General features: G+C 33.6%; 2 protein-coding genes across 2 annotated transcripts; both read left to right on the top strand.

Moving 5' to 3' along the window:
• The first annotated feature begins 699 nt into the window (after window positions 1-699).
• Window positions 700-7,759, top strand: LOC125071730 (neurogenic locus notch homolog protein 3). Its single transcript, XM_047682081.1, has 11 exons — window positions 700-782; window positions 1,713-1,776; window positions 3,419-3,631; window positions 3,804-3,895; window positions 4,720-4,801; window positions 5,209-5,300; window positions 5,430-5,594; window positions 5,830-6,052; window positions 6,388-6,521; window positions 7,081-7,228; window positions 7,427-7,759. Exons 1-11 carry the CDS (start codon window positions 738-740, stop codon window positions 7,621-7,623), a joined length of 1,455 nt encoding a protein of 484 aa, XP_047538037.1. The 5' UTR covers window positions 700-737; the 3' UTR covers window positions 7,624-7,759.
• A 1,840-nt stretch (window positions 7,760-9,599) lies between these two features.
• Window positions 9,600-11,930, top strand: LOC125071729 (exocyst complex component 8). The gene has a single exon (XM_047682080.1). It carries the CDS (start codon window positions 9,703-9,705, stop codon window positions 11,746-11,748), a length of 2,046 nt encoding a protein of 681 aa, XP_047538036.1. The 5' UTR covers window positions 9,600-9,702; the 3' UTR covers window positions 11,749-11,930.
• Window positions 11,931-12,044: the final 114 nt, after the last annotated feature.

Here is a 12,044-nt window from a genome sequence, read left to right as displayed (position 1 = left end):
GTTTTAGGGGTCGGTCGTCAGGTACCTATTAGGCATATAAAAATATCCTATATTTGTTTTTGGTGTTCAACTTACCTTAATACCAAATTTCATCAAATTCTGTTATGTGGTTTGGCCGTGAAAGAGCAACAGATAGACAGGTAGGGTAATACTTTAGTATTTATAATATTAGTATAGACAATCATAAAAATCGAAATGTACAAACAATCCAGTTTACGATATTATTTCTGTAGGAAGTGAAACAATTGACAATTCCAATACAATAAGTGGTAGCTTAAAAATTTAAATATTCGATTATTAATACAATTAATATACTTGAAGGTGTACTTAATTATTCTATACTATATTTGTTTATAATCTTATATATATTTAATTGAATCCATAACCATATAAAAATTCCGCAAGCTATTGCTTCATTCACTTCTACCCGGAATTGTGTGAAGTTAACCTTGTTTTATGTGTTCATGTATATGTTGTCTCGTTAAGTGGATATGGAGAATAAATACGCTCGCTCCTTTTTAACTAAACATCAGAACATTTAATACATAAAATAAAATAAAAAATAACAATTAGATCATCATTTTATTGAAAGCTATTTAACAATATAAGGAACTGTGAATAATTAATTATTGACGGATATGAAATGATATTTTAAAATGCAGATTTTGGCGGCAGTTAGTCAGTCGAATTCGCGATGCGTAGGCGCGGCCAGCTGGTATAAGGACACTGTCTAAGAGATGAAGGCACGTTTTCCTCTTTGCGACACACACCGACGGACAAGTGTAAGTCGCTATTTGTTGATTACAATCATTTTGGTAATATTATTTTAGTAAGTGTTACAAGTGCGTCAAATTTGGTTAAGTATTTATAAAAAAGTGATGTGTACCCATGTCTTTTTTATGCTTATCACTTAAGAGATTTAAAAGTTTTCTGAAATCATAAATAAATACTTTGGATTTGGTTTTTAATATCGATTAAGTAATGAATAGTTTAAAATAATGTCTGTTTTTGAAATTACCTATGATATTAATGATCATACTTTTTATTTACGATTATTGTTTTATTGATTTTTTGAAAACAAAACTTAATAAAATAAAGTTGCATGTTGCGTTAACAAAAAAAAAAAACGATCTAAATAAATTTACATAAAATAGAGACACTTAGAGAGAGGATTTTTTATATAATCTAGTATAGGATAGTTATGTTTAATTATTCATTAGTGTATTCGAACATACTTATAATAATGATAATAATTAATTTTCTATATTACCGAATATAGAATTGTACTTAGTCTATAGGTATCATTATTGTTACAATTAATATTAAATTTTTGACATTATTTTGAATAGTATAATGGTATTCATTATTCTAATATTGACGCACCTTTATTAAATATTTGTGTAGGGTTAGCCAACCATTGTTCTCATGGGTATAGTTGCTTAAACTAATTCTTAGAGGTTTTTCCCTATAAGAATAAATTAAATAACTAAAATAAATACGTCTAACTAAACAATAGATGTAGTAGTTAAGTACGTATTCTTAAGCACTGTGGGGATAACAGCACTTACAATAATATGGAAAAAAATAGCGTTATAGTAATTTTAGCGTGTGATATAAAAAAGTTAAACTTTAAACACGTATTCAAATTTAGATTTGCTTTTCAGTGAACTTTTTTAGTATTTAATATTATTTACAAGTACCTTTTGTTTTAGATGGAGGGGAAACTTATGTGTTTAGCGTCTCTGGCGCTGTTGGCATTCGGCCACAGTGTTGATGGTAAGTACAAACCTATTTATATGAATATCTATAGTCTATTCTAATCGAAGAAGAAATGAATATAATCAAGCCTCAGGTTTACGTATTCCATGCGATTTTCTAATAGCTCAGCTATATTGTACACCATTAATAGCTCTCGATTAATATTAATACGTTATTATACTTAACTATGTACTTAACTTCACTTTAATTTTACTTCCAAAGGCTGGATAACAGCTTCATAGACGTTCAAAAAGCACTTTTTTTGCAAATCCATAATTAATATCACAGATTATTCAACTTCTCGATCAAAGATATCAACTCGATGTCAAGTGTTGTTTATTTGGCTTTTGTCCTCTTGTTGTTGGAATAGGCTATAAATAAATACATATTATACTGCAGTTCTTTTTAAAATAAACAATTTCTAAATATAATGTTCAAAAATTTTACAACTTTTCAAAAAATTAACGTTATGCACAAAACGTATAAGTTGAATACTATCGATTACTTCGATCAAATAACATATTATTTGGGCTAGTGATGTCGTTATCTTCATAACATGTGTTGATTTTGCAAAACACACGTTAGCAAACAACCACGCTGTATCGACCCACATGTATCATTTAATAAATAATCAATCATTATTAATGCAATATGTCTTTGTGTCCGTAGTACTCATATTTTATGCAAGCTTGACAAGAACACCTTAGTTGTCCGAGACTGCTTTATTTAGTATTTTAATTATTCTATTTATTCAGCCGTTGTCCATTATAATCTATACAATTAAAAAAAAAAAAGACTTGAGTATCATACAGTATTAAAGAGAACTTCGCATGAATTGTAATTCTGAATATTGATTTATGTCGTGTTTTGATGTACTATATATATTTTTTATGATAATTTGTTACAGGTAAGTAGACTTTGTAGGCAAAAATTAGGCGTATATAAACTAAAATAAGTCTTAAAAATAAACGCAGATGAAATAAGAGCTCGACTATTTTTTGTGATTGATCATACATCTCACCCACGATCCTAATGAACAATAATATTTACATATTTGTGTCTTCGTTAATCAATCGGCCACGTATTGTTACAATAAACTTCCGAGGTCCGTTGCGCGGACAAGGACAAAAGGTCCTGTGTGGGCGATAACTCGTTTACACCCTTATACGGTTATCCCAAGGTAACACTGAGGCTTCACGATCTCATAATGTAATGTGATTATGCAAACAGCTTGCGTTGCTTAATATCGGCTGGGACGGATTTTAGCTACCTCATTGGTTTAGTGGTTATTTGTACGGCTGCAGGTTTTAAGTTGCGATGTTCAAATCCCGAGTCTAGTTTCTGAGGTCCTGATGATCAACTTTGGGGTCGGTTAATAAATAAATATCGGATTAGCGTAAGAAATCATTGCTTGGTCTTTAGTTCTGGATCGCCTTTCCATGGCATTGAAAATGAAGGTACGGAGAGTGCACTTGTGTTATGCGCACTTATTTAATGTGCCCTCTAATATCTCCAATGCAGTTAGTTAGTTTTCGTAATGAAAGGCCGCCGTGATCGAAACCGTTCAGGAGGACATCGACATCATTATTAATTGCTTGATACATGTATAATCAATAATTAGCGCGACGGTCAACATTAAAATAAAACATTATTTTTTTAGCCCAACGTTATTACAATTACAATCCACGTGGTTACTACGGACGCAACTTGTATGAGCATGGAAGGTCCATCTCAGACGAGCTCGTCAAGTGCGGTCCGAGTACTTGCGGAGTAGGAGCGCACTGCACTCACGGCAGCGTGAGGCCTGTATGCGCGTGCCTGCCAGGTTACTCCGGAGACCCGCTGTCCCAGTGTGTGAAAATCGAATGCGTTGGTAAGAAAACCTATATTTAAATAAATATAATATTATATACTTTAATAAGATGCATATAATGAAAAAACTTAAATTTCATATTGGAAATAGTCAACAGATCTTAGGTATATACAATTCTTCAAATGATTTGTATTCGTGTTATAATTTTTATTTAATTCTATTCTGTCTACAGACAACAGCGAGTGTCGTGGACATCAATCTTGTGTCAACCAACATTGTATCAATCCATGTGAAGGAGCTTGTGGAGTCCACGCCAATTGTGAGGTAAGAGCGATTATTAATCTCCAGAATAAATGAGTTTAAATAAATAATTATTATAACTAATATATGTTAATCTAAATCAGGAATACAAAGCTTGTTTGTCTGTTTTCAGTTTTGTAGGTACCTAGTAGTTGTTTTTTATATCAATTATTTTAGTTTACTCGCAAATGTGTAGGTAAATTCTGCCATCGTTGATTCGTTGTATCTCATGAGGCCGATTGTCTATTTATAACAATACCTTCTGCTTACAAGAGCTCATTGTAAGAAAGTTCTATTAAATACATTTAGTTACCTTACTTGCTAGGTCTTATATAATTAGATTAATTAGATATTCTATAATTATTGTGACATCCGCTGGAAACATTTTTGTTAACAAATCGATATATACCACATAATGGCGAAATACAATTAAGATGAATCTAATGAAAGATTTTATCTCAAAATCCATTAAATTGACTAAGTTATATATCACCCGATATTTAACTTAGTCGATTTCCTTCGGGATCCGAGTAAAAATTATAGGAGGAAGGAAGACGAATTCAATGAGAAAGTTAGTTTACCTTTCTCATTGAATTCGTTTAAAAAATTAGGTTTTATATGATAAAACCTATTTTTATATCCCGCTGAGTTTCTTTCGCCGGTTCTTCTCAGGTCCGAGGTGCTAAATTCCGAACCGGTGGTAGATTTTTGACTATCAATAAGCAAGTGTAAACACTTCTATATTGAATAAAGATTTTTGACTTTGACTTTGACATATGACGGAAATTCAGAGTTTTTGGTAATTTTTATTTGTGGGTTCAGTGTATGCTTATAGCTTGGTTTTTCAGGTCCGTCAACACGTTCCAGTATGCTCTTGTCCCGCCGGATATACCGGAAACCCCTTCACTGCATGCCGCATTGCTGATCCTGGTAAATAGAATTTAGAGTAATAATCAGAATATTTCTGCCTTATGAACTTTATCCAGATTATAAAACTATTCTTTTATAAAGATTTCATGTATTATAAAGTGTACTATAATTATAATATAAGTAATATGTCATACTGGTAATTGTTATACTTAAATTATGTAGTATGTAATATACAAATTTAACGGCAGCCTAGTAGCGTTTTGTTAAATTAAAGGAAGGATTATAGAATAATAAAACATTTGCGAGTCTATGAATGTAGTTTTCTATTAGAAATTTTAGTATCAGTACAGTAATGCTCTAGCATAGATCTCTTGATTACCGTCAATATACAAAGCAAATAATGTGGCAGTTATATATTTGTAATGTAAGTACAACACACATTACAATTAACAATAATAAAATTTCAGAAGAAGCATGTCACCCGTCTCCCTGCGGACCAAACACCAAGTGTCATGTTGCCAATAACCAGGCTATTTGCACCTGCCTTCCTGGATACCGGGTATAAATAATACTATTCTTTTTTTTAATTTTTGTAGAGAGATCTGCCTTTAGCAAGTTTTTTTATTAAACTGTTTTTGATGATTATAATAATCTTTTTTCGTATTGATTGACACCTCGTTTCTTATAGGGTAGTCCATTAAATGGCTGCAGACATGAGTGCGACTCCGACAGTGACTGCGGCACGCAACAGTCTTGTCGCGACTTCAAGTGCGTCAGTCCTTGTAAGGATTGCGGAGTTAACGCAGACTGTGAGACTGTCGCCGCGCACCGAGCCGTCTGCAAGTGTCCCAGAGTGAGTAGAAACTAAATCAATGAAATGTAAAACTTTAAAATATTTCAGTATCAGTAAGTCATGAATTTTATGGGAATTTGTTTTATTGCCTATTTTTATAGGTTAAATACTTAAAAATGCTATATTGACACCAATACGCAGTTCCCAGTAATATAAATGTATTGTTTGCATACATATGTTCATATTTTGTAAAAAAAATAATTAAGACAAATAATTATATTTGTTAATATATCAGGGGTACCACGGCGATCCCTACCGTATCTGCACAGCCGAATGTTCATCTGACAGCGAATGCCCCAGCTACAAGCCAGCTTGCGTTTACAACGCATGTATAAACCCCTGCACTAACGCGTGCGGTGTTAACGCCGACTGCAACTTGCGCGGACTGACGCCCGTCTGTTCCTGCCCTAAGACCATGACCGGAGATCCATTCACCTTCTGCAGACCTTTCGAAGCGCGTGAGTAATACGCTTATGAGTAATACCCTGCTAATCGATACCATAAATAGCTTATTAAAAGTAATGTAATATGAATAGGAAGTTACGTAAACTAGTTATTTTATTTTTGGTATTGTCGCGATACAAATCATTTTACCGTAAAAGTCTAGTTTTTGGAATATTAAAAAATATATCACAATATGAAAGATATTTTGTATTTATGTACATAGATAGGTCACTTGTAAGGTTGTTTAATATGTTTGATAGTTTTAACTACAATATACTTTTTCATAAATTCTCAAAATGCAATCAAAGTCATTTATTTATGGGCAATTAAAAACTGTAATCGTATGCAGGTGACCTCTGCGAGCCCAACCCGTGCGGCACCAATGCGAAATGCACCCCGGGACACGACCGCACCGGCGCCGAGCGGCCCGTGTGCACGTGCCCCGCCGGGTACATCGGCAACGCGCTCTCCGCCTGTGAGAAGGTACACTGACAGACGCAGAACACTCGAGATGCAACGAGGTCTAACCACTTGACCCTTAACTATTGTGTCTCCTCTTTAAATTCGTGATTACCTAATTTATTACAAGACTGTTGTGATAAAATTGGGAAACTACACTTATGCTTGTCTTATAGAAACGCAATAGCTAAGATCTTAAATGCCATACGAGTATTGCAGTAATACAATGTGTACCGTTTATAAATTCACGTTAATCTATACTAATATTTGTAAAGAGGTAAAATTTGTTTGTTTGTGTTTAATGATCCAATTCGATATTTTTTACTGGTAAAAAGCTATGTTATTCCTGAGTGCTATATGTTATAAATTATATTTATATCATAGACTTTTTATTTATAAAAAAACTGCACCCGTGCGAATCCGGGGTGTCGCAAGTTATAAATATATAATATACTAACTACTTGACTGAAGTCAATACGATCCACGTTCTCTTAAACACAATCTTGGTTGTGAGAGCGGCAAAATCATTCAAGATACTGCGGATCTCCACTTGATCGTATTTTAAATATATTATACTATACAGGGTGAATGCGAGCTGGATTCTCAGTGCCCCGATCACCTGGCGTGCGTGGGCTACCAGTGCGTGGACCCGTGCCTCGGCAACACGCAGTGCGGCTCCGGCGCCGTGTGCATGGCGCGCCGACACATCGCCGTCTGCACCTGCCCTGGAGGTAACTCGACTCATTCTGGTTTTGTGCTTATTTTAGAAAATCTTTGGACTAGAACTTGTCATTACATTTACTCAGCCACATAAGGTTGGATTTCTTAGTGTTTATAGATAATTAAATTGTAAAGTAAAGAGTACCTATATTTTTTAATTAATGTGGATACTGTTTATGTTTTGTTAATATTATTATAATTCTTAACAGATCACCATGGAGATGCTTTGGTAAACTGCTATCAGTCTCACTCCGAAGCGGCATCAACTCGCTACTACAGATACAAACGGAACGGAAACTTTACTGAGTCCGTAGAGCCTCCGGCAATCAAAACTGATCTCCCCATCGACACTGCCAAAGTTGAATCGACTGATAAAGTTGAATCGACCGCTGAAAAGAAGGAATGAACAACCTGCAAAACAATGAATGTAACGAATTAAAAAAATTGATCCTATGTTTTAGATTGTCAATTATCTGACTTAATTTTCTTTAACATGTGATCGATTGAAATTAAAGATTTTAAATAAACTTTTTCATGACTTACATTAAAATATTTTATTATTTTTCCTAATTTATTTATTAATTTTCAAATATTATTTTAAAAATCTAGATACAAAGTTTGTAAAAATGGCTAATTGCTGTTAGCAATGTGTCAAGTCAGTACAAAGTAGTAAATTGTCAATGACTAAAACTTACTGTCTTAGATTAGTTCTTTTTGCGGTGGTTTGGAGTGAGTTCGCATGAGCTATAATCCCAATCAAAATAAGAAAAATTTTATTTAACGTCTAGTCCAATCGAAGAATTAATGACGATACATAAATGCGATTTGCAATTAAAGTGAGGTAGGACTTTTTGTATCTTGATTGAGTATTGCTGTTGGCCCTACTGGCCTTTACAGCGTCACCGAACGTTGGCACGAGTGTTAAGACTCTGCCTTAAGGTGAACCCTTTTGGGCTCGAGAGTGACGTTCGTCCTAAGGGTGTCTCCTATGAGATCGCACCTCGGCTCAGAACGTAGTCAGTAGGGTGTGAGGTAGGACGAATTTTGAGCCTATATATACCAACTCTACTCCAACCATAACAGGAAAAAAAAGCCAAATAAACAACATTTGATAGCAAAGTGATGCTATATCATTGGTTGAGAGCTTGATTAATCTATGATATTTACTTTGGATTTGCGAAAAAATGGCGTTTGGAACGTCGACGAAACTGTTATCGGAATTTTGGAAGTAAAATTAAAGTGTATATAAGTAGTTAAGTGCAATAGTGTTGTATTATAAATTAATATTACTCATCACGTCTTAGTAGCGCACAACATACTTAGTTGATTTGTTAGCAAATGGCATGAAATACGTAAATCTAAGATTTGTTTATCTTTTTTCCTACTTCCGTTGGAATAGGCTATAGACAAAAGTATTGCTGACAGTAATACCCTGCATTATGTGTATTATGAAGGCAGTCATGTCATGGTGAAACTTAATTTTGCATCTATACTGTTAAGTATTGAGGAGTTCTTTCGCCTTGAGCAAATCCTACCCTGCATTATGTGTATTATGAAGGCAGTCATGTCATGGTGAAACTTAATTTTGCATCTATACTGTTAAGTATTGAGGAGTTCTTTCGCCTTGAGCAAATCCTAGGAGAAGTATTAAGTAATGGTTACCATTTTAATCGAAATTGATTATATAAAAATTCAGATCCATAGGATAAGGGGAAGTGGGTTAAATTTAACTTACAAGATTTGATTACACACTTCGGGACAAGTGATAAGTTTCACATAAATACTTGTAACAATGTAGTTACTGAAAAATATGTGAAAATATTAGCTAAATTTACACATTTTAAGCCTAAAAATATTAGGTAAAAATAATCATGTACGCAATGCTGATAGAGTTGTTTAAAGTAAATAAAAATTAAAAAACTTTACGTAATATAATTTATCAAGATGAACTGGTAAAAATTGCAGTTCTCTATGTACAAATACTACTAGTAATGTTATTCAATAAAGGTTCGAATAAATCGTAAGTTACAGGTTCACCGATCTCTAAATATAAAGCAAGTTTTTAATAATTACATTGACGTAAGCTAAGGTGGATTTCAGTGTAAACGGTAAATTTAGAATTTCGGTTTCGTTGTCTAAAGCGGCTTTAATAGAAGGAACTTCGAAATGTGGCTGCTGCATAATAAATAATTATAATATTTATATATAATTAGGCCATATGTTTTGGATTGCGTCATTTCAGTAAGTAGGCAGCAAAGGTAGTTCAGCAAAAATTTTAATAACTCGTGTAAAATAAAACGCTATGTGACATTAGGCTCTGTGACAACTGACACAATAGACATTTGCAGTTACGAAACGTAATTTGACATTTGATGGGTTGATTTGATGATTGATACGTCCTGTCGTTCGATTATCGAATGATGTGAGATACAGTGTTTTTTTATTATAAATTATTTATCGATATTGTAAATATATATGCGAAACCATGTCAGACGTTAACATGGAAAAGTTCGCGGTACCAGAATTTGTACCCGAAAGATACGTAAAAGAGTTGGCAAAGTCATGTGTCGGAGGGGAGGAGCTAGCCCAGCAAAAGGAGAAAATCAAAAATTTAGCTGAAGAAACCGCAAGTGCCCTGAAGAAAAATGTTTACGAAAACTATATGCAATTCATCGAGACTGCTACGGAAATATCCCACTTAGAAACTGAAATGTACAAACTCTCGCATTTGTTAAGTGATCAACGAATTGTTCTTACAACATTATCTCAAGCTTCGATTTTAGGCAATGAAAATACGTTATCGCGAGAGTCACTCGATAATCATGACTTAGAAGCCGAGCGAGCTGAAGAAGAACGCAAGAATAAGCTAATTTTGATATCTGAAAAGGTTGAAAGTTGCATTAATTTACTGGATGTTCCAGAAAGACATTTGTTGCATGAGGGTGACCTCTTAGAGATTGATGCTGAAGAGAACACTGCTTTACAAAGAATGCATGTTTATTTGTTCAATGACTGCCTTATGTTAACCTCTTGGATTTCAAATCGACGTGGGCCAATGAGATACAAATATCAAACTTGTTACCCTATTAGTACACTAGCTGTAGTCAATGTGCGTGATTTAGGTACTGTGAGGCAAGCATTTAAAGTTCTAGCTTTTCCTGACACTAGAGTGTTTCAATGTAACAGTTTAGCAATAAAAAAAGACTGGCTCGATCAATTTGACATAGCGAAAAAAATGCATATTGAAAAAGAAAATTCAAAACAAAAGAAAAAGGATTCACAAGAGAAGGTTAAACACGAATCTTTAGAATCACCTAGTATTTCTGTGGAAGAGATACCCTCTCCACAAGTCGCGCCTCTTCCTGATTGGCTAGCTGATGTTACTGAGGAGTTAGATGTTTTAATTGTGGAGAGACATTTTCAAAAAACTTATGACTTGATGTTGTCTGCTCAAAAGACTTTAAGTACAGAAGAATTTATAAACCATCCACAGAGGGATGACATTTTAAAAAAGATTGAGCAGAAACAGAAAGCTTTGACTGAAATTTTACTTAAAGAACTAGACGTCACTCATAATTGGAGTCCAAGAGGGGGTTTGCGTTCTTCACGTCACCCTGTTTTAATACTCAATAAGTTTAACATGACTAGTCAAGCTTGTGAACTGTTTCTAGACATATGTAGTCACACAGTCAGAGCTCACGTTAAGTCGGTACAGCTCGAGGGCTCTATCCATAGCTATGTGAAACAAGTGGGAGAAGTGTTCTTCTGTTCACTGAGTGATGCCTTAACAGAATTTATTTCATTATTCCCTAAAAATAAATTAAGTGCTTTTATAGTGTGGGCTAGTATGCAACTTAGAATTCTAATGAGTCAAATTATTAAACAAGTGTTTACACCACAGTGTGCTTTAGAATCAGTCTTAGAGTGTGCACAAAGTTTGAGAGAGCAATGTAATCTTTTTTGTGAGTTTGGTTTAGATTTAAGATTTCAGATGAATAGCTGTTTAAGAATGCCGATAATAAAAACAATGAGAGAACACAAGGAAAAAATTGTGGATTCAATGAAGACCAAGGTAATAGAAGACAAGTGGACCCCAGTTAATATGCATACAAAAGCGGGAGTCAATAAATTTGTATTACAAATGGAAAATCTGGGCCTGTCCTTAGTTAGGTATGTTATAAATGAAACGTGGGTGGATTTATCAAGTAGTACCATCTGGTTTGCACAGTCAATTCTAACTATACAAAATATTGGCCTAAAAATTGTTACAAAGGATATGATGGATGTTGTCGATGAATGTATATATGCTATATTTAATTCACGCCTTATGTGTTCTGTGGGTAATGACACGAGCTACGCTCAGAAGAATTTTAGGTTTATATTGGATACAGTAATGCCACTCATGTTGAAAAACTACAAAAAAGAGGTTGGTTATGAAAATGAGAAATTATTAGATTTAGCGAAAAAATTCGGTGTCAATATAGCACCACCAAAGAACATCACAAAGTACACAAGCAATGAATATTTATGAGAAAAGTCAAGTCCAATTACCGTTGGTGTGTGAAAATTATTTTTATTACGCTGAAGCTTTAATAATGTAATATATAGACAAGTAAGCATGCAAGATATTTGTAAGTTTATTTAAACTGATCAAATTAAAATTTATATTATATGCAAGTTAAATAATATGAAATTTTAATAAACCAAACTCATGGTTCACAATGGTTTTGTTTTTATCTATTTATCTATCTTTATAACATAGATAAATTAAATTAATCTTATCATTTTAATAAGTCAAGTTATGTTTTAATAATTAAAATGCGAAAT

This window comes from Vanessa atalanta, chromosome 20 (genome assembly GCF_905147765.1).
Source record: "Vanessa atalanta chromosome 20, ilVanAtal1.2, whole genome shotgun sequence".
Classification (NCBI taxonomy): domain Eukaryota; kingdom Metazoa; phylum Arthropoda; class Insecta; order Lepidoptera; family Nymphalidae; genus Vanessa; species Vanessa atalanta.
This window is presented reverse-complemented; position numbering and strand designations above follow the sequence as displayed.